Source organism: Ascidiella aspersa, chromosome 2, assembly GCF_963924565.1.
Source record: "Ascidiella aspersa chromosome 2, kaAscAspe10.2, whole genome shotgun sequence".
Classification (NCBI taxonomy): domain Eukaryota; kingdom Metazoa; phylum Chordata; class Ascidiacea; order Phlebobranchia; family Ascidiidae; genus Ascidiella; species Ascidiella aspersa.
Genome location: NC_139448.1, coordinates 18,196,053 through 18,223,221, shown reverse-complemented (window position 1 = coordinate 18,223,221; position 27,169 = coordinate 18,196,053). Strand labels below are relative to the sequence as shown.

Genomic DNA, 27,169 nt, shown 5'->3' with positions numbered 1-27,169 from the left:
ATTTTCGAACATACGTACCGCGACTACAAAGCGTTGTTGCAAATGCGTGTAAGTTTTGTAGCTATAAAAGACTAACCGTGAACTCATTTCAATGTATTAAGCATATGGAATGGATCTTTTAGGCGTGGTCTGTATCAGAGGAGTGCTAGTCACACACGACAACAAGCTAATATTTGCCTATGTCAAACGATATTAAAATCAGCACATACGCTCGGGTTGTCTTTCGATCAGCAGTCAACTAGTTCAACTGTCGCAGTTCGACTAGCACAGTTGGCCAATAGCTTTTCAGGTTATGGCGTTCAACAGAAGCTTGTATTAACAAAAACAGCAACATTTCAGGCTTGATTATTTTATCTCATAGCATAGCAACACTGCTCGTTATAGACAAGACCAAAAGGTAGCAGACTGTATTGCAAACAATACTTTGTGGATTTAAAGACTAGATAGTTAAAAAATACTTATGTTTTGGAAAAGGATATTTTACAGCAATGTTCGGTAGATATTTTTTAAAGCACTAAGAACTAATAAAGTAAAATCATGAGCTGGAATGTTGTTCAAAAGTTGGTTGAGGGAGTAGGAGCGCACTCAACTTTGATTGGGAAATTTTGGATCAACTCTTTTCTTTTGCTTCGCTTTTTGCTGGTCATAGCTATAGCAAGTAAGTTACAAAAGAAAATTCGCTAGCCTACGCACATTCCCCCTGTAACAAAATCCAACTACATCTACCGATAATACGTATCATAAAACCTACCAAGTTCTGTTACCAAATGTGTGCCATTAAGCCGGATTTATATAGTACATTAAATTTTTTGAATAATTTCAGAAAAAACGAGGTTGCCAGTTTGTGAGCAATTGTTTTAAATTAACGACTAATTCCCAAAATTACTGCGCAAGAAGGGGGTATGTCAGTCGTCGGTCGTCCTACATACCCAAAGTCACGTACGCAGTATAAATATAAGACATCGGCTCGACAGTGTATAAACTGGTGATTTTGGGCATCTGACTATTCCCCCAAACTGCCAACAATTCTTTCATTTTCGGACCTAGTTTTAGCCTGGCCATTTACACCTTTTGAAACAAGATAAACACAATGTACATTATTTTTGGGCTTTGCGCCTAGGGTTTCTATGTAGCCTTTCAGCAGTCAATGGTCCTAACAACATGTTTGTAAAAAATCATCTTGATGAAATCCAATATATCGAGCACGAGCAATGGGCCATTGTGTAGCATTCAGGTTATATCACTGATATGTAATCGACAATACCGAATTTTATTTTTGCAGGATACTTTTATTATGTTTTATATTTAATAATTATTATGTTTTATACAGAGGGCACTTGGAGCGATTCCAGCCTTGTATGCAATACACTTTCTCCTGGTTGCAAGAACGTTTGCATCAACGAATTTAGTCCTATTCTACCTGTAGGTTTGCGTGCTTCTGTCACTTTTTATATTTTAGCAAAATTTTTTGCGCCTAAATTAGTCGTTTAATCAGGCAGATTTGCAGTTGCGTATTTTTAGTTTTTAACGATAAATAGAGAAAAAAATCTACATGTAGGCGAGATAAAAGGATAAAAGTATAAATAAAATGTAATGTTTAAAACCATTGCTTTATTCTACAGATAAGATTCTGGATGTTTCAATTACTTGCCGTCGCAATGATGTCGATAGTTTTCATGGTGTATACAACCCATAAACTTGCCTTAGTTACACGCGCCATAAAACAAAAGAGGGATCATGAGGAAAGCATGGAAAAGGAAGTATGTGGAATAACACGCAAAATCCCAAAGGCCGCGTTCATCAAAAAAAATTTGCAGACATCCCAGTCATAGATCAATAGTTTGTTAATTTGTTTTATAGATAAATAGTTAGTTATAATGTTTTTCTTAAATAAGAGGTTTGTAAGAGACATGTTACGAACTTAACTTAAATGCACCTAAGTCGCTGTTTTAAAATGACTTGACTTTACTTAAATCTTTTAGGGAAAATGACTTGACTTGATTTAAGTCTTTTATACAAATGAATTGACTATATTATCTATTTGCTTAGTTTTTTGTATTCGCTGTGCAACATGTTGCTCAGAATAGGACGTATTGACCGTTTTAGACGTTTAGTATTAAATTTTGATGTCAATGAGGTGACGTGAAATTGACTTGCATAAAAATGTCTGGACTTGAGTTATTTTACAAATGACTTTACTGGGACTTGAGTTGTACTTACTCATAACACTCAGCATTACCCAACTAATGTTTTTATTCACAATGACTCTCCTTGGCCATTGTTAAAATTTTCAGCCCTCAACCATGCATCTTTAAATATTGTATAGTATATGTGTTTTTTCTTCAACTAAATCGTTCGTTTCAAATAAAAAAATAGTTTTAGTGCCGTTTAAAAAGCAGTACATTTAGCTTAGAACTTTGACAGATAAACAAAAGGAAATAGTTTAATAACTCACGAAAAACATCTCTAAAGTACTGCCGGCTTAATAAAAACTTTAAAAACCCGTCGCTTAAAATTAAAGGCCGTTAAGAAAAAATAAATTTATTTCTGAATTGGCAACCCTGCAATTACCTTTAACAATTTAACTGTAAATTGTGGGCTACATTAATGTTTACGAGGTTTTTAGGACCGTGAAATACAATTTTAACTTAAATATATTTAAAATCGGTTTTGTGACTTGTTTTTTACATGTTAATATATCTTTAAAATTGCAGATACAAAGCTTGTTATACATTTATTTATCAAACGTTTAGATTTTTTATTTTATGGAAGAAAAAAACTAGACACCTACCGGTATAGATGAACCAAAAAAAACCTAGACTTAAATCTAAGTGTAAAAATCTAGCGCAACCCTAAGTCGAAGTAGCAAAAACCATCGCCAGCCTAACAGAGGGTTGCTAGATTAAAGTTTTAATTTAAAGCCAAACCGTAAGAAAAAAATCCAGAAAAATGGCCAAAAAACAACTATATGGGCCACAATTATCTAAACAAAAGACCTAAAATATCAAACTACTCGACGGCTGATTTGTTTGATAATAAATTCCTATTTATCAAACACTTATAAGGATCTAAACAAATTGTTTGTCTATAGGCCACATGATCCACATACAGTGTATGTCATACACGTTCACAACATACGATAATATAAATTGTTAGGTAATGAGTGGGGATAAAAAATGGATTATGCCTGAAATTATTAGTGGAGTAAGTAATGTACTTAGGGGTGGGGGTTGGGGTTAGGTAAAATGTATTTTAGGTCTGATTCTGGGCATTTAGGTCAATTATTCTGACAGATTTATAATTTATTCCGATTTTGACGTTATTACGACTATTATACGTAATTATCCTATTTTGCTCTTATTCGGCACTATGTTTATTACGATTGCGACGTGGATGTTGTTCTTATTTCGATTTTATGGCTGGAGTCCGTCTAAATGCCTCTTCTAATATAGATAGGAAGCGTGGCCATTCGATCACCAAAGACCTGTGTTCAGACACTTCATAAAACTATATTTAACAACATTTTTCTCACTTGAACATTTCAGAAAAAATCGAGATTATCTAAAAACATACACTAACAATACTGCTGTAAAATATTTTCCAAATATATTAGGACCACTTAAGTTTTTGAAAAACTGAAGTAAATCAATTCTTGTTGTTTTGTTTAAGATACTTACGAACTTACGGCAGTCAATTTTTCATTTGCTACGTCATATGCACGCAACACATTTTTCTTCTTTTGAATTAAAAGTCGTTGCACCTATTTAACCTCAAGCCGTAACTTCTGTTGTAAAATTTTAAAATCTGTCTAGAAATAAAAACATTTTTCCTTTATTTTTATATGACATTTTGTCTTTTATTTCATATTGTAATCTGGCTTTGGGGGGTCGTGTAGTATATTTTCGAAATCTGGAAAGCCTTGGTTTAATTTTAAGCTATAAATGACGTAAACCTCAGAAGGGTTCTTTATTTATTTACATTAAGATAGGCCAAGTGGCGGATCCAGGAGGGGACACAAGGCCATACCTCCCCCATAGGCTCAAAGTGTATTTTTGGATACGTAAATGCATAAATGTTTTCGTTTTAGTCCAGTGGTTGTCAACCTTTTTTCTTTCGTGGCCCATTTACGTTAAAAAAAATTCTGTGGCCCAATAGTTTTATGAAAGAAAAAACTGTGAAGTAGGTTTAGAACAAAACACAGCAGTACATATTTCAAAACAGATTATTTATTCAACCATACATTAATGAGATACTTGCGGCTGAACAATAAATTTACATTTTTTTAATTCCTCCCCAAGCCATTTATTCCTGTAAAATTAGATATAGTGACACAAATGAAACAAAATATAGCGTTTTTCAAATTGGTCTGTGGCCCACCTCAAATGTTCTTATGGCCCACTGGTTGAGAACCGCTGTTTTAGCCCAAAGGCGCCGTGCGTCTCAACTGAAATAAAATCATGACTTGCATTTAAGGCGTTAATTCTAGCTGCGCCCAAATGTTTTCCGTCAATTTAAAACAAAAATTAACGGTCATTTTCAAAACTACAAATTTAAAATGAAATTGTTTTTTGCCACAATTAACCACTATTTTAATACATTAAATATGGCATAGAAGATTTGGAAATTAACCGAAAAAAATTATCGCCTAATCTCAGTTTAAAATCTACCATGGATCTCAGACCAGGTTGAATAATAATTGAGGTTCAAAGACTCGATTGATGTACAGTTGTATAGGCTACATCATAAATACATCAAGTTAATCCATTAGTCACTTTTATTACACCCCTTAAACTAATTCATGTTAAACTAAAACATCACGTTCTCGGTACTGAAATTAGATTATGTCAAGTGGTTCGCGATACATCCATATGGGGCTACTAAATATTGTAAATATTATACAGGTTGGGCCAAAAGTAGGCTTACAGTTAATAAACATATTTTATATGCTTTAAATTGACCTGTGGTATCACCTGACCTGACACCAATGGATTTCTTTTGGGGGGCTATTGTAAAGAACAAGTTGTATGAGATGAAAAATGATATGAAAAAACAATAAATTTACTTTTAGACCCAAACCCTACTTTTTATAACTGTAAGCCTACTTTTGGCCAACTCTGTATTTATTCTGATTAGACAGGTAATTTTTTTTATATAACTTGATGCAAAGAATTTTTTATCGATTTTTTTTAATTAGTTTGTAATGGATAAACGGAAAAGTTGCGATTCCAAAGTTTCAAAGTAAATTCCAACCTATACCTGGGCAGGCACTTAAAGTAAGGCATGCTCAATCGTGCCTTTAAAACTCAAATGCTGTGTCACGTATAGACCTACAAACGGCAAACACAAGTCTGTCAGGCAACTCTGCATAGTATAGTTTTTGCTCGTAAATCCCTAGCTAAAATATTTATTTGAAAAGTTTCCACTTCAAACACTTAACAGATCGGTACGTTGGAAAATAATTGTGTAATTTTTTCTAATAAAATCGCAAAAAACTTAATAAAATAGTTTGCAATTTGAAAAAATGAAAAGCCTTGTGTGACATCATTATACGGTCGTTTCAAGGAGGCGGAGATGAAAGCCAAGTTACGCAAGTTAAAGAGTGCTGAAGGCGGAGAAGAAAACCTACCCGAAAAGGAAGAGAAAGGTAAACACAGTCCACAGCCCGTTGTGTAAATAAACTGTTAAATATGTGCACTTGCTCTGTTGTTTGCAGTCAAAGTAAACAAAGCCGAGGACCCAAAGGTTGTTGCGACACGATTAGATTCGGAGCAGCCCTCAAAACTCTACTTGTCTTACTTCATTATGGTAAGGTATTCAAGCTTGCATACTGATCTCTGGCCATCCATTGCACTTTACTTTTAGTGTGTAATATTTTTTATTGACATCCAAAGATGCTGCCAGTTATTTAGATGGAAACGTTGATCAAACCATCAAGGGTTTTCAAATTTAATTTTGTGAACCTCTTTATTTGCCAATTCTAAATATATATTATTTGTTTATAATGCAGTTTGAAAGCAAAATGTGTCACACATAGGCTACAGGCCAGTATACATAACAAAATAAAAATATTACGTAATCTTCGTATAATAGTGTGCTTTAAAAATAAAATTATCATAAACTTCTTGGTTTGGAGTTGTACTGCTGGTTGTTGCGGAGGTCCTAAAACACAATGAATTTTTTTAAGACTGCGTTGAGAACAAGCTTTGTATTTAATTGTTTTGCAGGCGCTTTTACGACTACTTGTTGAAGTAGCTTTCATGGTAGCACAATACCACCTCTACACTTTCAAATTTGTGGTTCCCGAACTGTTCAGATGCCAACATTGGCCCTGCCCAAACGTTGTTGACTGTTTCGTTTCAAGGTTAGTGTTTGAACAAAGACGTCGAACCTTAAATGTAATACTATCAACAAAACGTAACAATAGAGACAATATCGGAAAATATTTTCTGGTGGTCGTAAGTGCGTGTGTGCTGCTAATCCAAAAAAACACGACTTTTAAAATGCACAAACACATTTGTTTATTCGCTACATACAGACGCTTTGGGTTTTTTATTGTTTTAGAAAACAAATTTAAAATGTGTTTTCCTTATTCTCTTCATAATACAAGCAAAAAATAAATATTATTGATTAATATAAATATAATTGATTATTATTATTCGCTTTTGTCATAACGTTACTTAGACATTTTTTCGTAGTGGGGGTTTCATTTAGAAAATTAAATAGTTTTCATTTTATAATATTTTATTGACGAAAATCTTCTTTAAAGGCCAAAAGAAAAGACGATCATGGTTTGTATATTCTACTGTACGGGATGCGTCATGATTATGCTTGGCGTCATCGAGATATTCCAACTGGGCGGCAACTTGTCAGCCGCGTGGAAGAAACGCCATCTTGATGTTACAAAAGAAGTGTTCGGAGATGATTCAGCACCTATGTTCGATGGTGGCCAGGGCAACCTTCGCTACTGGGCCGGGGTCGAAGGCATGTACGAGATGTCACCCCAGGGTTACCCAGACGTGGCCGGCATCCCGACCCTGGTACCGAGACAGCAGATGCCGTCCAGATACAGAACTGGAATGCGAAAGAACCGACGAAGATGAACAAAGTGTTGTTGAACAGTAGTGTGCCTTTCGATCAAAGTAGTCTGCCTATCGAACAAAGCTTCTTTTATATATGTGCTATTTAGAGTAAAGCTATTTTTACGAAGCAACAACGCCCCTTTTTTGATTGCCATGCGCTTATCAACTTGATTAAATTAAATTCGCGAAAATGCAATTAAAATAATTTTGCTTTTGCGCAACATAATTAATTCGGTAAAATAAAACATTACTAATACTGTACTTTGTGGTAAACCCTATTTTAGCACTGTAGAAAATAGCAAGAAAGTGAGTTGAAAACATGTTTCATGGAAATTGTGGGTCCAAAAATATGGATTACAATTGTTACGGTTTAAACTTCCTGTACAAGCAATTCGTCATAATTTATTTTTATTAATATAATCGGTGCTTTGTATATTGTATAAAACTATGGTAGTGATGGACACTTATTTTTTATCAAACTTGAACTATTGTGGAAAACTTATTGTAAAAGTTTACTGTTATCACAAAAATTTAACCCGAATAATTTTCGAAACCTGATTCTAGTTCAGCAAAGCTCATCACATTTTAGCTTTTCCTGAGAATGTAGAGCTTGTCTCAAATCAACTTCAACCAAATCTGTCTCCCAGGGTGCAAGATGAGAAGCACGGCTAAAACTATTTACTGCCTGTAAAAACTTACAATAGTGTACAATACAAAGTAAACAAAATAAATGAGCCTATATAGATTAACGTAGGACACAATTGATAAGTTAAATCAATATAACTAAACTTTAATCATTAAACTGAAAACTTCATAAAAATACCATAGTTTAGTTAAGAACAAAACTATGATTTATAATATACAACAATCAAAACAAACCATGTCTATGTCATGAAGATTTAGTTGTGCTCTGCCTAATGTTTGCCAACCGATCCACCAATTTTTTTTAATTTTTGTACATTTCTCCCCTTGTTGAACTGCAGAAAAGTCCTAATTATCCAAATATGTATATTTTTAAATACAAAATAAGGGCATTACACTGGAAAGCTGTGAAAAACATAAGAAATAATACTTTAGTCATTAACAGGTACATACACAGGATGTGTAATCATTGCTATGCACTATATATAATATAACATTTTATGTTAATACAGTAACCTTTTCCATGATCATTAAAACTTGACTTTGCATTTCAAACAAAGTTTCATCTTCGGGTGTCAACGAAATCGCTTCACTCCATCTATAGAAAATATAAGAAATTTTTATAAGAAAATAAGAAATTTTTATAATACCAACAAACAAAAAACAAAAGTAAACCTACTTTTTTAAAGCTTCCTCATACTTGCCCTTTTCAGCTAGCAAGCTTCCCTCTTCTTTTAGAGTTTTGGATGTTTTCGAAATATTTTCATCACAGTTCACTTTTAATAAGCTAAATCATAAAATTAGGATAAATAATAGTATTTAATAAACTTGTATACTACTAAACTGGTTATACTTTTTTTAAATATGTAATATTTTGTGCTAGCTTTGCATATCCTAATAATTTTTAAATATAAACTAATTTTACATTTTTTTGAAAACGAGTGAACAAATTTTATCTTGGTTTTATTGGATTCGATACAAACAAAGGAATCAGGCCGGGACAATGGCTTAAGTTTGATGTCTGATATTATTTTACAGTAAACATGGGTTTTATGAGAAAATTAAGTACATAGATTCATAGTAAACTTGGGCTGTGTTTTTTGAAACTGTGATATCGTCAAAGCCACCACTATATTATGTATTGCATTCAAATCCCTCCAAAAGATCTTTGACATAGACTGCTTGCCCCACCAGCCAGTCTGGAAAGTATGGCAGATCTCTACGACATCTCGCGGATGCTTGGCCAAAACAATCCAGGTGACCGGGTGCAACAAAGGTAAAAAAAGTGCACCTCGGGTGCATTTTATGATTTTCCAAAGCATTCTGTTTAGCGTACATTGCACTTTAGACGTATGCCGATATAAAACTAAGGTACACAAGCGTTTTACATATTTGGGGTGCAGTTCAGATTTTTTTTGGGGGTATACTTTTGAAAGGTTGAAAAAAACTAGAGGGTGCACTTGCCATACTTTCCATAGTGCCCCCCCTGACATCATTTTGCATAAAATATTGCTGCTAGCCTACGGTAGTCCAGCTTTACTTCAGTTGTACTACTTTTTTAAGTAGGCTTAAAATTATAAAATATAGTTGACTAGTTTACTTCTTTCGACGTTTTTTTAAAAGTATTTGGTTTTCTTCCTCATTGTCATCATTACACTCATTTGAAAAGGCAGAACGTTTAACCACCAAACGTTTACTTTGTTTCCAAACAATTGCCTGCTTCAAGTAAGGAATCGGGACGTCGCTATCCATTATCATAAACACCTCAGGAAGTCAACTCCAGGAACCAGTGTAAAACTATAAAAGTTTAACGATATAGATTTGATTTCACTCACTTTTAGAAAGTAAAAAACAAATATGGGGAATACCCAGTGAAAAACAAACATGATAATAAATGTATTAATTAAAAATCCGCTTTGTCGCAATTAGGCCTATAATATTGTCACGGGTGCTTTCTGTGGGGCGCCATAAACTTTTATAATTCAATGTTAAACTTAAAAAAAAGAGAAACATGTCTGCACAATTCTTCATGCTTCAATGGATGCAAGCAAAATACGTCATCCAACAGCTGATTTCTTGCTTGATTGCGTGTCGCGGCTTCCATCGCCTTGAAGATTGAAGTTTTGTTTAACTCTTCAAGGAACAACTTTCTGACAAGATTTTGAGGCATTCCAGTTGAAGTGGGTAATAAATTTAAGTGGTGTGACCAAAAGGTGTGTTACGTCGGCACCTAAAGCCTAAAAACTACGCTTAATTTTAATTTCATACGCGCCTAATTTGAACAAATGGCGTGCCGTACCCTGCCATGGATTTTTAATGGACCAAATGTTTTAATAAACGAGTAATAATTTATATTACTTAATACTTTAACCCTTTAAGTGACAAGTGCAAACCCGATATTTTTACCACAAAAATTGTGTGCACATCTGAATTGGTGTATTGCGTGCTTAACTTGCGCAAAAAAGGTAAAATGTGGTAGGATTTCCAACCACAGGTGTAAAAAAACATAACGGCACACTTGCATACCTGAGATCTCTTGCTTGAAGTGCCATGGAATGCAGACTGGCTTTTCACAGTGGTTTAATTTTTTGTGTTGAGATTTTGCTATAATATATAAGTTAGTGCGTTTAGCCTTTAAAGTGTGTTGCTACGGGTACCTGCGCTGACAAGGCAACGGAAGACAGCTGCCTAATTATCTCGCGCATTTCTTTGTACACCTGACTCAAAGGAGAAGGCGGCTAAAATATCTGTCCTTGACTTCTTGAAATCCAGACAGAGTCACTTCACTCAATTGATATTTTTCGTTAAGTATATTCACAAATCTCAGTACGATAACATAACACGGTGACTCAATAAAAGCTGTACCAAGTAGAATGAATTCGCGAAACACCAATCCCACTAGCCGAGGCGTTGGTCACACGTAAGTGGACACAGATCATGTGTATTGCGACATCATACTGCGTTAAGTAGTGGAGTAATGCTTGGTGAGGCTACAGTGTGGTATCTTAATTAACAAATATACTGGATAAAACAGTACAACTAAATTACCAACACTTCTTGATTGTTAACTACCAAAAAAAAATAAATAAAGTAAGACGCAGGACTTAAAATAAGTTTTGGCAGCAGTAGGACTAGGAAACTCTGTCTAAAATTTAGTATTTCATCCAGAATAAGACTCTTGTTGTTTTTAATAACTCCGCAGCCATGATATGAAAGACAGTACAATCGTAGTAAGATACCTAAAAAGTTAACCCAGTTAAAAAGTTAAAATAAGGGTGCCTTTATAGTACATGAAGTATTTTTTTGTCTGAATATGTTGTACTTTAAGTTTCAGTTAGTCGGTTGTTAGTTATGCAAATTAAGTTTTTAATAAAAGAAATGTTAAAAAATGCTACGCCGCACCAAGCCTTAAGTGTCACCATAAAATAATCTCAATTTAGATTGAAAAGTTTAATCTGTGAAATTGCACTTTCAGTCTATGCACATTTTATGGAAAACCACAATAAAATCTGTGCACTGGCGCCAGGCAAAAGTGCAAAATTTCCGTTATGCTTTTAGTTTATCATAGCAATTGATATAGAGCTGCACATTTTTTACCGGTAATTTTATTATCTTCCAAGCTGGCCCAAAATGTTATTTTTGTTTTCAACCTTGCTCTTTATATTTCATGTGTAAATTTAGTTATGCTTTTCTATTATTTTAGATACAATGAAAAATGCGACTTTGCCTACTCATCACAATTTACAAACAACTCAAAAAGCACATCAGAAAAAAATTGTAAAGACCGCTGGAAGGATTGCTGTTCTTTGTATTGCATGGTAAATATATAGGGACACATGTTTAGTTTACCACACAACCAAAGTATAGTATTAAGGTATCTAGAATAGCAGATTTTTTGCATACTAGTGTATGTTTTAATAATTATAGTGTTTAAAAGAACTCCTTTTTATTAATTTTTGCCATTTTCTAAGGGGCAAATACCAGGCTGTTGCCAAACTTTATTCTTGGGCCCATAGAGTAAGTGCCATGCAACACGATAAACTCTTTACAAGTTACCTTCGTTTTTAAATCATTGTTATGCTTAAGTTGCTTTTTATTGTGATATGTTAAGCAGTTGAATAATGTGCTACAAAGACTATAATTTATTACTACTGGTAAATTGTTACAGTTGGGCATTACCTTGTTTGATGTTGGCTGGAAGTTAATCTTGAGTACCCGGACCCGCTTATTTGGCCTATTTGTCTTGGGTCAATTTGTTTAAAAAAATGTTACTTATTGGAACTTAACACTTTTAAGAAAATAGAAAATCTCTGCACCAGGCAATATTCACTATGTGCTTGTTCAATAAAATTCAACTGAGACTTTATAATGATATGCCAACAGTATCGGCATATAAATTAGGTCATCTAAAAAAATGCTGACTTCAAAATGCTTAACAGTTGCATAACATGATAAAAAAACTTGGCTATATTTCTGAGCAAGACTGTTGTATATTCATCTATCTTTGTATATAAAGGTACACTACATACCCTATTTGTTCATGAAATTATAAATATATACCATGCAAAACATAATTTTTTGACTTTTAGAAAACTACTCATAGAAAACTAACACTCATAAAAATAACATATTTATCCTATGCAAAGCTAATTGTGTAGCTTGGGCAATAAAAACCTTTCAAAGTAAAAGTATTAATATCACATTATACAAAACTAAAGGCAAAATAAGTTTAGCCCAGCATGGAACAATATCCTGCCTTATGGGGAAGATGCAAATGAATTATAATTAACTGGTGTATTAGTTGAAAAAGTATTCATTCCCAATGCGTCATTGCTTTGGGTAGGTGTAAGGCATATAAAATCAAGGCTTCTAACATAAGAAAAACTTGAACCATACAAAAGTAATAATTGTTGATGGGTGACATTTACCAAAAAGAGTTTGATGCAGGGAGCGTTAGGCAGCCTGAATTAGTGTCATGTATATGTTTATCAGGCTACTGGAATGACATTCAAATTAAATATGTTTTTAATGTGCTAAAGTTTTGCCCATGGAAAGTAGTCTAATTTGTAGAGGTTAACAAATTGCAAAAAAACATTTCGATACATCAGTATTTGTAAATTTAAGTATTTTCATCTTGTGTTTTAAGTGTTTTTTTTTTGTTTTAAAATATGTTCTATTAATGAATAATCTGTATTTTTGTGAAATGTTTTGTGTAGGTATTTTCTCAGTACAACAGGGAATGTAATTGGTAAAATTGTCCTAAATGATTTTCCATACCCTGCTACACTCTCCATGGCTCACTCTGCTGCTCTGCTTGTGTTTCTCGGACCCATTTTAAAAATATGGAAGGTAACCTAGAGACACTATTTTTAAGATCATTAAACCTAAGTATTACATTGATTTTTGTTTTCTGAGGGAATCTTTTGAATATTAAATTTATGTTTTACTGTATTATATTAGATTCCACCTCGAGTACCACTGAGCACCAGATACTATATGGCTACAATATTGCCACTGGCATTTGGGAAGTTTCTTGCATCCATTTCTTCTCAGTTTAGCATTTACAAGGTCCCACTTTCCTATTCTCACACAGGTATAAATATTTACTTATTTTGTGGGATTTATTAATTTATACTATTTAATTGCAGCTCTAATTTTCTTCTACAAGAATAATTCATTCCTTTTCTTTAAAGCTTTTAACGAAATATATGGTTTTTTTTCTTAACAATATTACTTTGTAGTTACCAAATCTATCCTTCTTTCAAGATAATAAACTTCCTTGACTTAGCAATACTTGTTTCAAAGTTGCTGTTTTTAGAGCAATAATCCTGCACTGGAATTTAATTTTACACTTTTGTATTACAGTCAAAGCTTCAATGCCAATATTTACAGTAACATTAACTAGAATTTTGTTTGGCCAGAAACAAACATGGATAGTAAGTGGATTGTTTTTTAGACATTAAGTAAAGAAATCTTAATCTTAATGCATGTTCTTTTGTTTTAGGTGTATAGCTCACTCATTCCAATAGTAACTGGAATTGCTATCGCAACAGTTACTGAACTATCATTTAATGTGCTTGGACTTTTAAGTGCTTTATTTGCAACTGTAAATTTTTCACTGCAAAATATTTATTCAAAAAAGGTATATAGATATTTGTTTATTTATTAGTGTTGCTTTTGATTTGTTTAATATGGTTATACAAATCCCTTTTAAATTGCCATGTGTAACAAGAAATTCTGGATCAGCCCATGTTATTTGTCTGGTACAAAACTAGTACATTTTATAGGTTATGAAGGACACCAGTATACACCATCTTCACCTTCTTCAAGTGCTTGGTTACATAACGTTTGTCATAACAGTTCCACTGTGGTTAATAGTTGATTGTAGAAGGTGGATGCAAGTAACAAATGGTCAAGACCTTAACAAATCAAAGGTTTATTACATAACCTATTTATTACATATTGTAAACTAAAAAAACGTATGGAAGATTTTTATGAACCTTTTAATATTGCCGGTTTAGTATTAGGCTGGTCGACTGTGATTGTACACAAAATATCTAAAACAACCAAAAGTGTCATGTTTATTTTTTAGTTGAACCCTTTCGTTTCTCCATTGTTTACTAGCCTAACTTGCCAGAAAGACGTGCAATTTTTTTTTTATTTTTTATTTTTTTGTCATATATCGCTTTACACTTTTATTTCGCGCTGGTGTTTTATTTAGGAAAAACGTCGCTAGATGGAGCTAACGACCTATTTAAAGTTTAACGCCTAAAAATATATCTTTTCGTAGTGTCGCGTTACGGTGAGCCACACAAACCCAATCAAGCAGCAAGTCTTGCATTCAGACATTTGTGTTTGCAGAATTCGTATTTTTAGTGGTAACCGACACGTGTGTGGTGTTTCTTTTCCTCTTTTCTTGGCCGCACCGGCAAACCATTTCCTCTGGCGCATACCTAATGCTGTTTATGTGTCAATTAAAGAAAACCTAAAAGTTGGTATATCGAAAACCCGATTTCCTGTCTTTTCGCGGCAAAGTACGGTGAAATGGCAATTTCGCGCTTATGAATGCCAATGTTAGCCTGAAATAGAGCGTTAAAATAGCAAAATATTGTTGACAGTGATCGATTTTTGTTTAACCAGACTCCTTCGGTATTTAAAGAAGTGAACACTACTGTAGTTTAATTAAATGTTCGACGTTAAGGGTGGTTTAAATTAACCTAACCATAAATGTTCCCCTTTTTAAGAGCAAGCCAGTCTAACAACAATGATTCCGCATGCAGTGATATGTTTTATATTATTCCTTGCAGGAGATCTACCCACTATGGACAAGTATGCTCATTTTCGTCGACGCTTTTTGCAACTTCGCACAGAGTATGGTCGCATTTACGGTCATATCGTTAGTAAGTATAGTCGATATTCTGTTGGTTTTACTTTTGGTTTATTACGGTTTTGCTTGTCAGTTTAACAAGCGCTGGAAAAGACAAGATTCCTTGTCGGTAATGAAACTCGTGTATATAAAAAAAATAACGAGAAACGTCTCTACAGATTTCCCCACTCTCTTACTCCGTGGCCAACGCAACCAAACGCATTTGTGTGATATCCGTGTCACTAGTGGCGCTGCGCAACCCCGTAACTTCCACCAACGTTCTTGGCATGTTAATAGCCATCGGTGGCGTCCTTTGCTACAACAAGGTGAGGAAACCAGGTTGAACTTACCTTAGAACATTGTCAGCTTGGTCAACTATCACTATCCAAAGCATCTCGTGGCAGAAGAAATACTTTGTCTCGTGATTCTTGTCCATCGCTAGAGTTTTAGGTTACCATAGCTTTATTTATTTGGGGAGGGGGTACTCTATTTGTTTACGTCGCTTAATTGCACCATCTTTTTTTCGCAGAAGCATTCTATTTTAGCTATATAAATCTGAAATTAACCAAAAATAATGCTAAAGTTTATTAAAACTTCCTAATCCACTATATAGATAAAAACTGGAACACGAATAGGTCAACACCCCCCGATCGCCATTTTGTTAAATCCATTCCATTACCTTGCCTTGCCTGGCCAACGAGTCAACAAAAGTAAATGGCCCTTCGGGTGCCCGGAAAAAAGTCGCTTCTTTATGCGCCATACATTCCGTAGGTTGCACTTCCTTTTACCTCCTGGCTTGCTAATATCATACAAATGGGCCTCGCTGTCTTAACAATAGCGCCAAGTGTATCCAACTGAAAGCATTTGTTTGCTTTGTCTTGCTCACGATTTGATTCACTTTAGCGCCTGCTATTTAACCGCGCATGATTGAATTTCTGCCGCTTGGCAATTTTATCTTATACTTATGGTTTAGATTTAGCTTATATTCATTATTACGTTTCGGTTTTCCCCTGTTAGTTTATGTTTATTTTCATTAAACTTTTTAATGAATAAAACACTTAATTGCAATACTCCTTATGTTTAACAACAGCTTTTAAGATAAATGTACTACAAGAGTATTTAATTTACCGATTGCTAAAAATTCGCAATAAAAAGTGTTTTGGTTAGTTCGCGAACTTTTGAGTCACGGAAAGATTATTGCACTGCTTATAATAAAGTTAATAGTTACCTATTTCGACTATTTTGTATGTAAAAAATTCAAGCGGCATTAATTATAAAATTTTTACGTCACTGCAGTAGCCTGTTTAAAAGGTTGTTGTTAAAGATGCAACAAAGTTTGAGTTGTTATAGATGACAAATACGTCAATCATGCAATACAGTGCTCATCATACTATGTGTCCTGGCTGAACTCTTGTTGCATTTAACGATTCTTGCGCCGTATGGCAAAGTTTTTTGTTATCAAAAATAATATTCTACTCAAGTATTATTTAATATATTTAATATTTGCAAAAGTCATGCAACACCAATAACAAGAGTCGTTATCATATATTACTTCGTAAAAGTATATTTTTCCATTTTTTTAACGGACATTTTAGGATTGTATTCCCTGTAAAAACAAGTGTAACGCTTGTCGTATACCCAGGGTTGGCTTATTTGTATGATTTATCTTTATTTTAAAGGGCAATGTCTTACAAAAATTATTCTCCTTAGTTTTAAGATATGTCCTTCTTTTTGTCTTATTTTCAATAATCACAAAAACTTCTTCCGAGAATTTATGAGAGCTTGAACCGCAAGAAGTCTTATTAAAATAATAATATCACGTCCAGGCAAAACAACACAGCAAACAGAGAGGTCTGTGATTTTTTTTTTCGAATTAGATTAGGACTAGAATTACTAAATTCTTGAAAATCTAAAAATAAACTGATATTTGAACTAGAATTACGTTTAATTGTTTACAATAGATTAAGTTTAAGACCAAAAATGCCGTTGGACAAACTAGCATTTTTGATAAAATGTGACATGTCATGGCTTGTATAAATGCAACGATTTGTTTAATAACGTGTTTAGTTGCATTAAAATTTATCTTTCTGCTTGTTCCTCCTTTTGGGTATTCTGATGGCAACCCTGGGTATAACTGTCTAAAGTAAGATAATTTATCGTTAACATATTACATAACTTTCTGTATTGTTTAATTCACGTTTGTGAACAAAAACGAACTTTGTACAAATACTCCACCTTGATTTTTCAAACCGTATAAGTTTACATCCGAATTCAGGTGATTACAGTCACACTAACACCAGGCACATTCAATGGTTTATAAATGCGTTTGTAGAAAATGAATGCGTTCAAGCGTCGCTTACGGCTAGTTAACACCTGTCACTCATTATTATAAGAGCATATTTTTTAGATTTTTGTGCCTTTCTTTCTCTCAAGTTTGCTCTTTGGTGGTCCGCTCTCTTATCAAGCATACACCCCTTTACATTTGATATGCGGTATTGATTTTTGTAATGGTTGAAACAAATTCGTTTGTTTGAGATATAAAATCTGTTCACAGCAACCAATCGGATTTCGTGAGCACTGACAAAAAAAAAGAAAATTTCTACCCCTCGCCCCTGATACTAATCTTCTACTGGCCAGTTGTAAGGCTTGCACCAGCAGACCTCTTGACGCCTCGCATGCAAGCTTCCACAGACCACTTTCATCTCGCTCGTTACGGCTAATAATAACGGCGCTCCTCGTGTGTCCAGATGACATGCAACCTTTGGCTTCCCATCGCTGCCGTCTTTTATCGTGACGTGGTTCATGCCCCGTTACAGCCGCCCAACTAGTTGCCAACTGGTAAGCCACCGCAGTTTTTTGCTTCCCGCCGTGGCCTCTTGGTGTTATTAGGTAGTGACGTGTCACTCACACGCGCCACTTAAATATTTTAAGTGTGCCTGGCGTCTACGGCACGTCGCTGGCAGCCTCCCCATAAAAGACTCCCTTTTGGTACCCCCCTTTCCCCAGCTACACGATTTATCTGTAACACTAAGATGGAACGCTAGCCACGTTTGACGCGGAAAGAGTAATCACTTTGGATCCCGACCAGTAAATACTATTCTGTGCCATAAATCGCCCATCTTTACTATTCAGCAACGTTTGTGTGTAACAAAAGTTGGTTTCTAGAATGCCACATTGCGTTCACATTTCCCAAACAAATAATCTATAGATTGGGATTGACGGCAGTTGTAATACCCATATTTGTCAAATTGTGCACCGAAAACAAAATGGCGGAAGATGTTTTTCACGTATTTTTCACCATTTACGCCTTTGGACGCCGGTTAGCATGTGTTGGGCGATATGCATCAGTAACGCCCCGTGCCTCACTAGCACAAAGTGGCTCTGCATAAGTGCTAATATTTTGTGCTGTCACTGAATTCTGTCGGCAACAACGACAGCACGTGCAGTTAAGAGTATAGTTATTTAAGGGTCGCAACTTTCACCAGCACATGCGATGCACTTGCTGAATTTGATTTGCCTGGAACACAGGTGCCCCTGCATGTGTTTATGGCCCCAACTTGCCGTCACGGTGCTGTCACTTTGGCCACAAGATGACGCGATAACCTCCTAGCCTTATGCGTTTGGTAAACAGCCTAGGTCGGTCAATGGTGTTCTCGTTGTGTGCAGATAACTGCGGTTTATCTTGCTGCTTCTATGCTCCGATACTCGATACAATCACCGGTGTGACCAACAAAAACGCCCGAGACTTTTCCTTCTTCTTTGTGAAATTTTTTTTTCTGTTAGATGGCCAATTTGGTGGGTGTTTTCTGACGCAAATTAACGTCGCTCGCGAAATAAGTCTGCTACATACTTTAAAACGCAGTGGTCGTTTCACGACTGGCGCAAAAGTCTTTTAAACGCGCCCAGCCCACCCATCTGGAAAGACTGCAATGGCCCTGAGCTCGAGAAGTCTATTTTGTTTAAATATTTGGAAGCTTACGTTCTGCCTTCTTTATAATTAAGGTGATTGCACTCTTTCGGAGCCATGTACGCCTTTATCTAAATCGATTTAACAATTTTACTTGGAATTTCAATTGGCAATGCCGCAAAAGTCCTGCGCCTCATATCCTTTGATCAGCACTGGTGATCAGGGTTTTGTTGCCGCTCGGAAGAAATGGGGCGAAATTGGACTCGGGTCCCCAAATTTAGCACTGCTTGCCACTTGACTTTGCTACCGTCTCGTATTAGATGGAATGTTGCCCCTTACCGGAACTGTAATTTATCAAACTTCTTGAGCCTATTCACTCTGAGCGATACCTACCTGACCGATTAACAGAATAATTGTTATTTGTTTTAAATATAAGATTTGTAGATGTTGTTTTCTGTCTTCATTCTTGTTTTAAAATAAAGCGATTGGTCCACAGTTTTTGTAACAAAAAGCTAGCTTGTATGCGTCTCAAACAGACTTTGTTAATTTGCAACACGCCTCCTGCATTAGTGTATGTAAAAGGTTTGCTTATTATGATTTATTTTATAGCACAGACGCGCTACACGCAAGACTGCACCCGGGACAAAAGTTGAAATTGACTTATTTGACAAATGCGCCAAAACCCTTTAACAAAGATTATGTTTCTCTGAACAAAGATTAATTGTGTATTGGTTTCCGCAGCGTTATGATGTCGGTTATTCCACTTGTTACTGGGTTAACTGGGATGTTTCACACATTATTTACTATCTGGATATTGAAACGTCTGTGTTTCTATACATATTACAGGACTTTTAACTTAATTTGTTATGCATACGTTTTTGGGAATAATTAGTAGTAGCTTTCTGTAATGTTGACAGTTAACATGCAACAAATTATTAGTATAAAATAAAACGACCTACTAGTAAAATAGCACCTAGCAAGTTAGTCGTGTTTTCCTAAATACCGCAAAAAACCCAAATCTCAATAAATTTAATTCGCCACGTATTTTAACTACAAAAAGCAAGAAGCGTAATGCAACAAACCCCAGCGACGCTAGTAACGTACAGCAGGCACAGCAGCACGTGGCTTACTTACCGTGGAGACCCGGCCGTACCACAACATGGTGCCCGGTTTACACAGCGTCACTAAGCAAACAAGGCTTGCTTTCCTTTCGCATCCCGGGACCTTGTTTGATTCGCGCTGATCCGATGTGGCACCTTGCGGACAAGCGTTATGTTACAAAGCACACAGCCGGCACACGTACGATGTTGCGCTGCCTTCCTCGACCCAATCTCACACGTCTATAACGAGCAGCAGTAATTGATGCAACCACCTGTCTGCCTTCTGTAGACAGTCGAATGATGATTTTTTCTGACTAAACTGCGCGTGTTGTGTTGTTAGCCCGGTTGTGTTTCGCCCGCAACCGGAATAGTGCCCATGTTTCGCGATTGTGTTTCGCGGCGAGACGGCGTGGCGCATTTTTAAACCCCGGTAAACACGCTGTTTTGCCCATGCAATGCTTCGTTTTCACATGATTTAAACGGCTGTTGTCATGCTTTTTGCAAGGTTTTTGATAAAATGAACAGTGTCCTACGTTGAAAACTTGATTTGCATTTTTCATTAATCCATCAGCATCGATTTTTTGTGTTGCTGTAATCGATTTGAAAAGTTGATTGACGCTTCCATTTTCGCTATACAGGCATAAATAGCGGTTAACCCATTAGCCCCACGAATGGCGCATATGCGAACGAAAATAAACGCAGTGCCCTTGGATCGTGCTGCAGATGGCCCGTCGAAAACATTGTTTGTTTGTGTTCTTACGAAAGTGCGTGCTTTCGGTCGATTTGTCCCTACAGCGCCGTGCTGGTACACGGGCCGCAATCTAGGTCTACATGGGTTGTTGCTCAACAATGAACAACGTCGGCCTGCCAGAAACCAATATCGTCAGAAATTTAGAAATCGATTCTTACCGATGCCATTTCCGAATTACCAATGGAACGTTAAGTCCTAAAACGTGTAGCAGCTATTTAGTGAGTATATGGCATTTCAAAATACTCGATTAGCCTAAGTATGTAGTCGGTTTTTGAGGAGAAGGCCAACAAACATCGCCCTAAGAGTCGCACATAATTAAGCCTCGCCCCGTCTCCCAAGTTTTAATTCCATGACCCGAAATGACGCCTTAATCCACAGAAGCATTTTACTGAGTAAACGTTTTATTTTAAGCTCGTAGAGAAGTAACGTTTTACTGTAAAACTCTCCCACGATATGACTGCGTGTCCCTCGAACCCCATTAGTGCACCACTTTTGCCGGCATGTGGCTTTTTGTGACATGAATATGAAGTTATATTGCCAAACACCCAAACAAAATCTTAAACGATAAAAAAATAACCATTAAGGTAAATAAATCCTCTTTAGATCATTGCCGTTTTTTGCCTGCAATTCGCTGTTTCTACGAAAGCTTTCAAGTGTCGGTTGTTGACGAAATGACTCCGCTCGAGTACACCAAATTCGAATAAACGTACGTCATGCGTCACATTTCGCACATAGCTGCTTTCTGCTCGGTGTGAGACGTGAAATTACGATGACCAGCGCCGCAACGGTTTGGTGACTTAACCACTTTAAGTAAGCGCTGGTCAGGCACGTGCGCTAAAAGCCAGTTAGTACGAGTCTCCTTGAATGGCGTAAAGGGCAAGAGGCGACTCGCCAGCGGCACTCCACGCACCAGCCAACTACCGGCCCGGAAAACAGCTTCCAGCCACTTTCGATCCAATGGAAATTGATGCGATTTGGCTTGTTGTTTTATTGCGCTTCCGCATCGGCCGAAATGTTGTCCGGCCTGCGCCGACTCGTCCGCTTTGTGTGGCAACGATGTCGATCTGTCAGCAGTCCTGCTTCTGTGATTTTGCGCGCCCACTACTCGACCTACTTGCCCGTTGCTGCTGCAGCAGGACCATCACCAATAATGTTTACGACTTTCTTTTTATACCAACATTTGAAGAAATCTAATTTAAATGTACTATAGTTATCTCTTAGTTTTTCCTTGTGTAAGATTTTGATTTGGTGAAACAAATTTATTTGGGGCCAAGTACAAGATCTTGTACAGTACGCAATTTTACGTCAAGGATTAATTCTCTCCAGTCTCTCATTTATGATTCATAAACTATTTAACGATTTTAATTGCATAAAAACGCATTCGTTGATTTGATGAATATTTGATACCTGTGTTTTTGCTTAGATTTTGACTTAAAAAACTTCCTGTATAGGACGGAAAACCTTTCTTTAAAAAAAAATGTAACAAAATTACATTCGTGGTTTACAATAAAAATAAACTAGGTGAAGTTTAACCAACAATTTTATTCCGGTTATACGTATTAGCCGGGTTTTGACGATGTCAATATGAATTCACCAAACTCATAACACCGTCCAATCTTGTGTGTCATTCGAGTTTCCGACTTTCCGCACCATTACGAACCTTAAGACAACTTTCACTCGCGTCATACAACTTTCGTACCGTGAATCAAACATGTCGCCACTGAAAATAGATCCCGGGATGAAAACGGCCCTACCCTCATGGCGTACGTTTTTAATTCCCCAGGTGCACCTGTACTGGCGAGGCGACTTCGCTGTTTGGCACTTGTCATTCATTTCTGCCTCGTATTCCAGTGTGCTACGCAAGCGGCGTCGATGGGTGCGAAACGGCCGCTGTGAAAACTTGTTGTCTTTAGCTTGTGTATCCAGTATGCGATCCCTGGTAATGCTTGTCACATTATCGGTCCGCTAACTGGCCCGCCGTGTTGTGTTAACACCAGCCATGCGTAGAGTAGGCTTTTTTTGCCCTTAATCAATTGCTTTGCGCTACCGGCCATTCTTCGATTCGCCCAATCCTCGCGCCTACCTTGTTATCACTGTCACATTCCCGATCACCAGATGATTACATCACGCTCTGAATATGACGTCATATGTGATTCCCGCAGGACGGTGAAAATGTGGCCAATGGTCCGTTGATTTCGCAAGGGTTTGATTGAGAACTAGAAATTGATTAAGGTGTGTGGTCGATCTGTCGCCCTAATTCTTCCTTTGCCAATTACCAGATAATTAGTCACCGGTGTGAGGCAAAGTTCACTTGTGACGTACCAGTCTTATGTAAGTTAGTCATAGCGCGATGCCTAGTTCAGGTTTGCCGAACAGGCTGTCCTGTCACTCTCAGTTATCCCAGCTTTGTGTCTGCATGTGGCATTGTCACCACATCCGGTGTGTGCTTCCACCCTCTTAATAACGTCAATGTGCGTCCTCCCGACAAACCGCTAAACGATTTTATCGTGTCTCGAGCAAAGAAAGCACGCGCACAGCAGTTTGGGGTTCCGTTGAATCGGTTTTCCAATCGCTATGAACACGACCTCGTGGAACTCCCAAGGACAATTGAATATTCGCGGACATGCCAGTCGTTTAGCCTCCCTCGATCAGCAGTTCTATTCCCTACATGGGAACCTTTCCACGGGCCGTCTCCTATAAATGATTACGTGTTTATGACGAATAGCGCACAGGCCGACGGCTCGGATCCGTGTGGGAATTTTCTTGCCTCTCGAACGAAAGGTGCGCCAATAATCCAATCACATCGCTATTCTGACGCCGCTCTCCCGGGGCGTCAGTTATGAAAAAGCCAAATTTCATCTAAAGGCGTCCTCGACCCTAACTCGAGCACTTTTACATCGGCCTGAAGAGGCTCGCCAATTGGCAATTGGCTCTTTGATTGCTAACCGAGTGATCTTCGTGCCAGCGACAAACTTCTGTTTGCGACAGTATTTTCTCACTCCACCTTGCGAATGTGAAGTGGTCAAAATACGCTAAATATTCAAAACATTATAATTAGGATTTAGGAAGGGTAAACATTTCTATTGTGCAAAAGTAAAGTTTTTCGCCTCTAAAACAATTTAACTTGTAATGTTTTCCATCGCACTGTCTTACTGCGATCAGCACGCCGTGGCTGATAACTTCGCGCTGCCTGAAGCGTATGATCGATTCACAAGCTGTCATGTAATAAACGAATTGCAAAAACATATTGTTTGTTAAGTGTGTCGGCGAAATCGCGGATAGTCGAGTGGCGTGGTGCTTGGAGGAGCCCGTTTTTTCTCTCGACGCTTTTAACACAGTTGCTAATGCCCGTTTACACTCCCGCTCCGTGAGCGATCTGCTTGCGCAAGATTAAACGGCGAAATAAAGTTAATCTGGCGTCATGGGACGGCCCCCTCTCCACGCGCAGACACGCTGGCGGCAAGGCGGAGCGGCCAACGGAACTCTTCCATCTTATCGCATATCTCGCCGCCTACTAGGCCCCAGTGCGACGCACCCTCGACCCAGCCAGGCTTAGCAGTGTTGTGACCGGTGCTTTCCACACCCACCCAGTTGTTCGGTTTACACGTTTGCACATTTCATTGTATTAGCTTGTTTGTGGGTTGGGATCTGAGGGGATTTTTTTGAGTGACTATACTGTTTTTTTTTTCTGTTGACTAATCTGTCAACAAGGTTCACCCGGATGCATTTGATTAAACAAAATTCCCCGTAGTATATATTACCACAGGTACCATTTGTTGTTAAATGTTGGGGTTTTCGTCTATCGGAATCGAGTGGCGTAGTTCGCGAATGTTTAAAAGTGCGTTTCAAACAAATTGTTATTTGCAACTGCGGTTGTTGATTAATACAATCGCATACGTTTTAGGCCAAATACGACCAGGCACAAGCCGACGTCTTACAACAAGCAGCGCTAGAAGAAAAGCTCCGCCGCAATCCGCTCACACAAAACGGCGGATCCATTGCCGTCGACTTCACTCCCGTTTCAATGATACCCGGTCAAAGTGACGAAGATAGGGGACTTCCCCACGCGCACCATCGCTCCTCGCATGCATCGACGATTTACAGCCAGCATGGGGCAACGGCTTCGGAATGGACGAGCAATATGTTGTCGCCCAGTCATGTGCCAGCGCTGCGCACCTTCAGTACAGTAAAGTATCACGACGTGTGATCGCGGTAGGTAAAAGTAAAAACAGGTTTTGCAAAATGTGTTTAATTATTGATTGCTGACGTTGTGAGGCGAGTAAAGACGACTTGATCGTGTTTTTTCTCTTAAAATACACAATTTGTGGAATGCTTCGCCATATTTCGTTTTGTCCCCAAATGTAGATTCACAAAATACATGAAGTTGCACGCAAAATCTATATAGCGTTCGAATATGTCGTTACATGCAGTTATGTTCTATTATTCCGCGCTGTAGCATATTTATTTACACGTTTGCGGTAGATTATTGTTTTTGACGTTTTGCAACCATATTGTTTAAAATGCAAACCCATTTATTTCGGTTTACTTGGTTTTAAATAACATGTTAGACTAACATTCCTGTAAAAATCGTACTATAATTTGGGCCAATGTGCAATTTAACTTACCATGGCATTCGCTTCATGTTATACGGAATATAATATTTTTTTATCCTTGATTATTTTTTCGTTGTGCACTTACATTTCGGTTAAATTATACACTTTTGTACTGTTTGCTGTTTAAATTTTATTCAATTTTATTTGTCCAAACTGCTTTAACGTCTACACAACATAAAATTAGTTTAGCAAAAATAAACTGAGAACCTTTCGTTTGTCTGATTCTAACCTTGACATGTCTTAGTACTTTATGGTATACTTTTTATTTCATTTGTCGCGCGCTTTGGTAGCCAAAGTTAATTGCTTACCAAGATCTTTTAAGCAACATAACTTCCTTAATGACCAGATAACGAAACGCAATATAAGGAAACCGAACTTCAACTTTTTGCTAGGTTACGGTTCATTGGCTTGTACTCGCTCGCCCGTTCCTATATGACACGCAGATAAATGAGGAATGCAACTATACCGTCCTTTCCTCACCGCTAAAAACGTAGCTTTTAGTAACATAACTGCTGCAATCAATCAGCGTTTGCAATGTTGCCACTTCACAAAAGGATGCTAGCAATATAAAAAAAAAACATGAGCCAATAATTTTTGTCCAAGTCTTCGCACTGCTATCTAACAAATACAAAGTATATACCTCCTTGAAAATGTATAGTGTAAGCTGTAAAACGTAAAAAATATATAACCGAATTTTGTCTGTTATGACACTGTTTTTATGATCGCTGATGTTTCCTTGAAAAGTGCCAGCAAACATCTGACAACGTTGTCATCGTTTGATATGTGTTACTAAACATTGTCGCGAGTGCGTCGAAGCACACAAGAAGCTTTAACGTTTCTGACGACCACACGGCGTTAACGTTTGATCGCACCTACGCGATTTGTCAAACATCCCAAAGATGGGTTTATTTATTTGCTCAGTCTTTACGGGGTTTAGCGGCGGATAGCGAGCACGTGTTGGCGATCTCTGCCCGCTTAGAAAACGCGGCAGGCCGGCAAAATCCAGTGGCGTTTTTGATGTAGGCATACGTGAAAATATTTTTTTGGGTATAACCATAGATTGGGTTACGCGAGAAACCAATATTTAGCTATCAGTAAACGATTAGCGAACGAACTACCTTATTCCACTTTAGCTGACGTTAAACAAAAACAATCTTTGGATTGGACCAAGGCAGCCCAGGTCATGAACAACCGTAGCATTGCCAGTCACTTAACCGTGGTTGCCTCGATGAAATACCTGTATTTAGCCGTCACTGCTGAACGCAATCATGCGAAGCCGCACAAAATACTTAACAGATGTTTTGTTTCTGATTCTGGTTGAACTACCAAGGTGTACAGTTTGTCATCGGCCCTGCTTCGACACCGGTTAATTCGAATTTTTTTGGTAAAACATTGTTAAAACTTATTATTTACTTTTACATTGCGTGTGCAAAATTGTGAGACAAGATATTGTTTACCGCGCTAGGTAAAATTACTTTCATCTCAACTTTATTCCATAGGATTCTCAACTCTTCGCGTGATTAAAAACCTCACAGCTCCACAAGATACAATTTATTTCTACTTATGCTCACAGCGCCGCTGCGGAGCGATGCTATAGGTTCAAGAGCACAAAGGGCCAATCTAAACTGTTTGATTTTGTGGATGCGTAAGATATACATAACGGAGGGCTGTACGTGCGCACATCTATGTTGTTCGTACGCAAACGGTTGTG

At 37.1% G+C, this 27,169-nt stretch overlaps 3 protein-coding genes across 7 annotated transcripts; 2 read left to right on the top strand and 1 right to left on the bottom strand.

Moving 5' to 3' along the window:
- Nucleotides 1-535: 535 nt before the first annotated feature.
- On the top strand, nt 536-7,416 carry LOC146164155 (gap junction beta-2 protein-like). Its single transcript, XM_083381584.1, has 7 exons — nt 536-658; nt 1,331-1,422; nt 1,623-1,760; nt 5,563-5,644; nt 5,714-5,805; nt 6,225-6,361; nt 6,767-7,416. The coding sequence occupies exons 1-7, from the start codon at nt 538-540 to the stop codon at nt 7,098-7,100; spliced, it is 996 nt and encodes a 331-aa protein (XP_083237710.1). The 5' UTR covers nt 536-537; the 3' UTR covers nt 7,101-7,416.
- Nucleotides 6,636-9,539, bottom strand: LOC146164154 (tetratricopeptide repeat protein 33-like). Of its 3 annotated transcripts, none has more exons than XM_083381585.1 (6): nt 9,322-9,539; nt 8,401-8,508; nt 8,238-8,319; nt 7,959-8,069; nt 7,634-7,773; nt 6,636-7,148 (listed from the first exon to the last, which is right to left on the bottom strand). In XM_083381585.1, exons 1-5 carry the CDS (start codon nt 9,477-9,479, stop codon nt 7,645-7,647), a joined length of 588 nt encoding a protein of 195 aa, XP_083237711.1. In that variant the 5' UTR covers nt 9,480-9,539; the 3' UTR covers nt 6,636-7,148; nt 7,634-7,644. The 3 variants fall into 3 exon arrangements, 2 of the variants coding, with proteins under 2 accessions (XP_083237711.1, XP_083237712.1); XM_083381586.1 differs by having other exon boundaries at nt 7,634-7,764; XR_014494523.1 differs by having other exon boundaries at nt 7,139-7,148; nt 7,634-8,126.
- Nucleotides 9,540-9,814: 275 nt separating this feature from the next.
- Nucleotides 9,815-25,623, top strand: LOC146164153 (solute carrier family 35 member E1 homolog). 3 transcript variants are annotated; one of them, XM_083381835.1, is made up of 10 exons: nt 9,815-9,905; nt 11,425-11,539; nt 12,938-13,070; nt 13,182-13,314; nt 13,587-13,657; nt 13,726-13,863; nt 14,009-14,155; nt 15,029-15,121; nt 15,267-15,413; nt 24,750-25,623. In XM_083381835.1, the coding sequence occupies exons 2-10, from the start codon at nt 11,430-11,432 to the stop codon at nt 25,050-25,052; spliced, it is 1,275 nt and encodes a 424-aa protein (XP_083237961.1). In that variant the 5' UTR covers nt 9,815-9,905; nt 11,425-11,429; the 3' UTR covers nt 25,053-25,623. The 3 variants fall into 3 exon arrangements, with proteins under 3 accessions (XP_083237961.1, XP_083237960.1, XP_083237959.1); XM_083381834.1 differs by having other exon boundaries at nt 9,831-9,901; XM_083381833.1 differs by having other exon boundaries at nt 9,842-9,934.
- The last annotated feature ends 1,546 nt before the right edge of the window (nt 25,624-27,169 follow it).

Coding starts and splice junctions, on each gene's coding strand:
- LOC146164154 (XM_083381585.1), bottom strand. CDS start 9,479: ATGATAATGGATAGCGACGTCCCGATTCCTTACTTGAAGCAGGCAATT. Junction 8,320..8,400: donor TATGAGGAAGCTTTAAAAAA/GTAGGTTTACTT, acceptor TATTTTCTATAG/ATGGAGTGAAGCGATTTCGT. Junction 7,774..7,958: donor ATCTTCATGACATAGACATG/GTTTGTTTTGAT, acceptor CACTATTGTAAG/TTTTTACAGGCAGTAAATAG.
- LOC146164155 (XM_083381584.1), top strand. CDS start 538: ATGAGCTGGAATGTTGTTCAAAAGTTGGTTGAGGGAGTAGGAGCGCAC. Junction 5,645..5,713: donor ACCCGAAAAGGAAGAGAAAG/GTAAACACAGTC, acceptor TGTTGTTTGCAG/TCAAAGTAAACAAAGCCGAG. Junction 5,806..6,224: donor ACTTGTCTTACTTCATTATG/GTAAGGTATTCA, acceptor ATTGTTTTGCAG/GCGCTTTTACGACTACTTGT.
- LOC146164153 (XM_083381835.1), top strand. CDS start 11,430: ATGAAAAATGCGACTTTGCCTACTCATCACAATTTACAAACAACTCAA. Junction 11,540..12,937: donor GCTGTTCTTTGTATTGCATG/GTAAATATATAG, acceptor TGTTTTGTGTAG/GTATTTTCTCAGTACAACAG. Junction 13,658..13,725: donor GCCAGAAACAAACATGGATA/GTAAGTGGATTG, acceptor CTTTTGTTTTAG/GTGTATAGCTCACTCATTCC.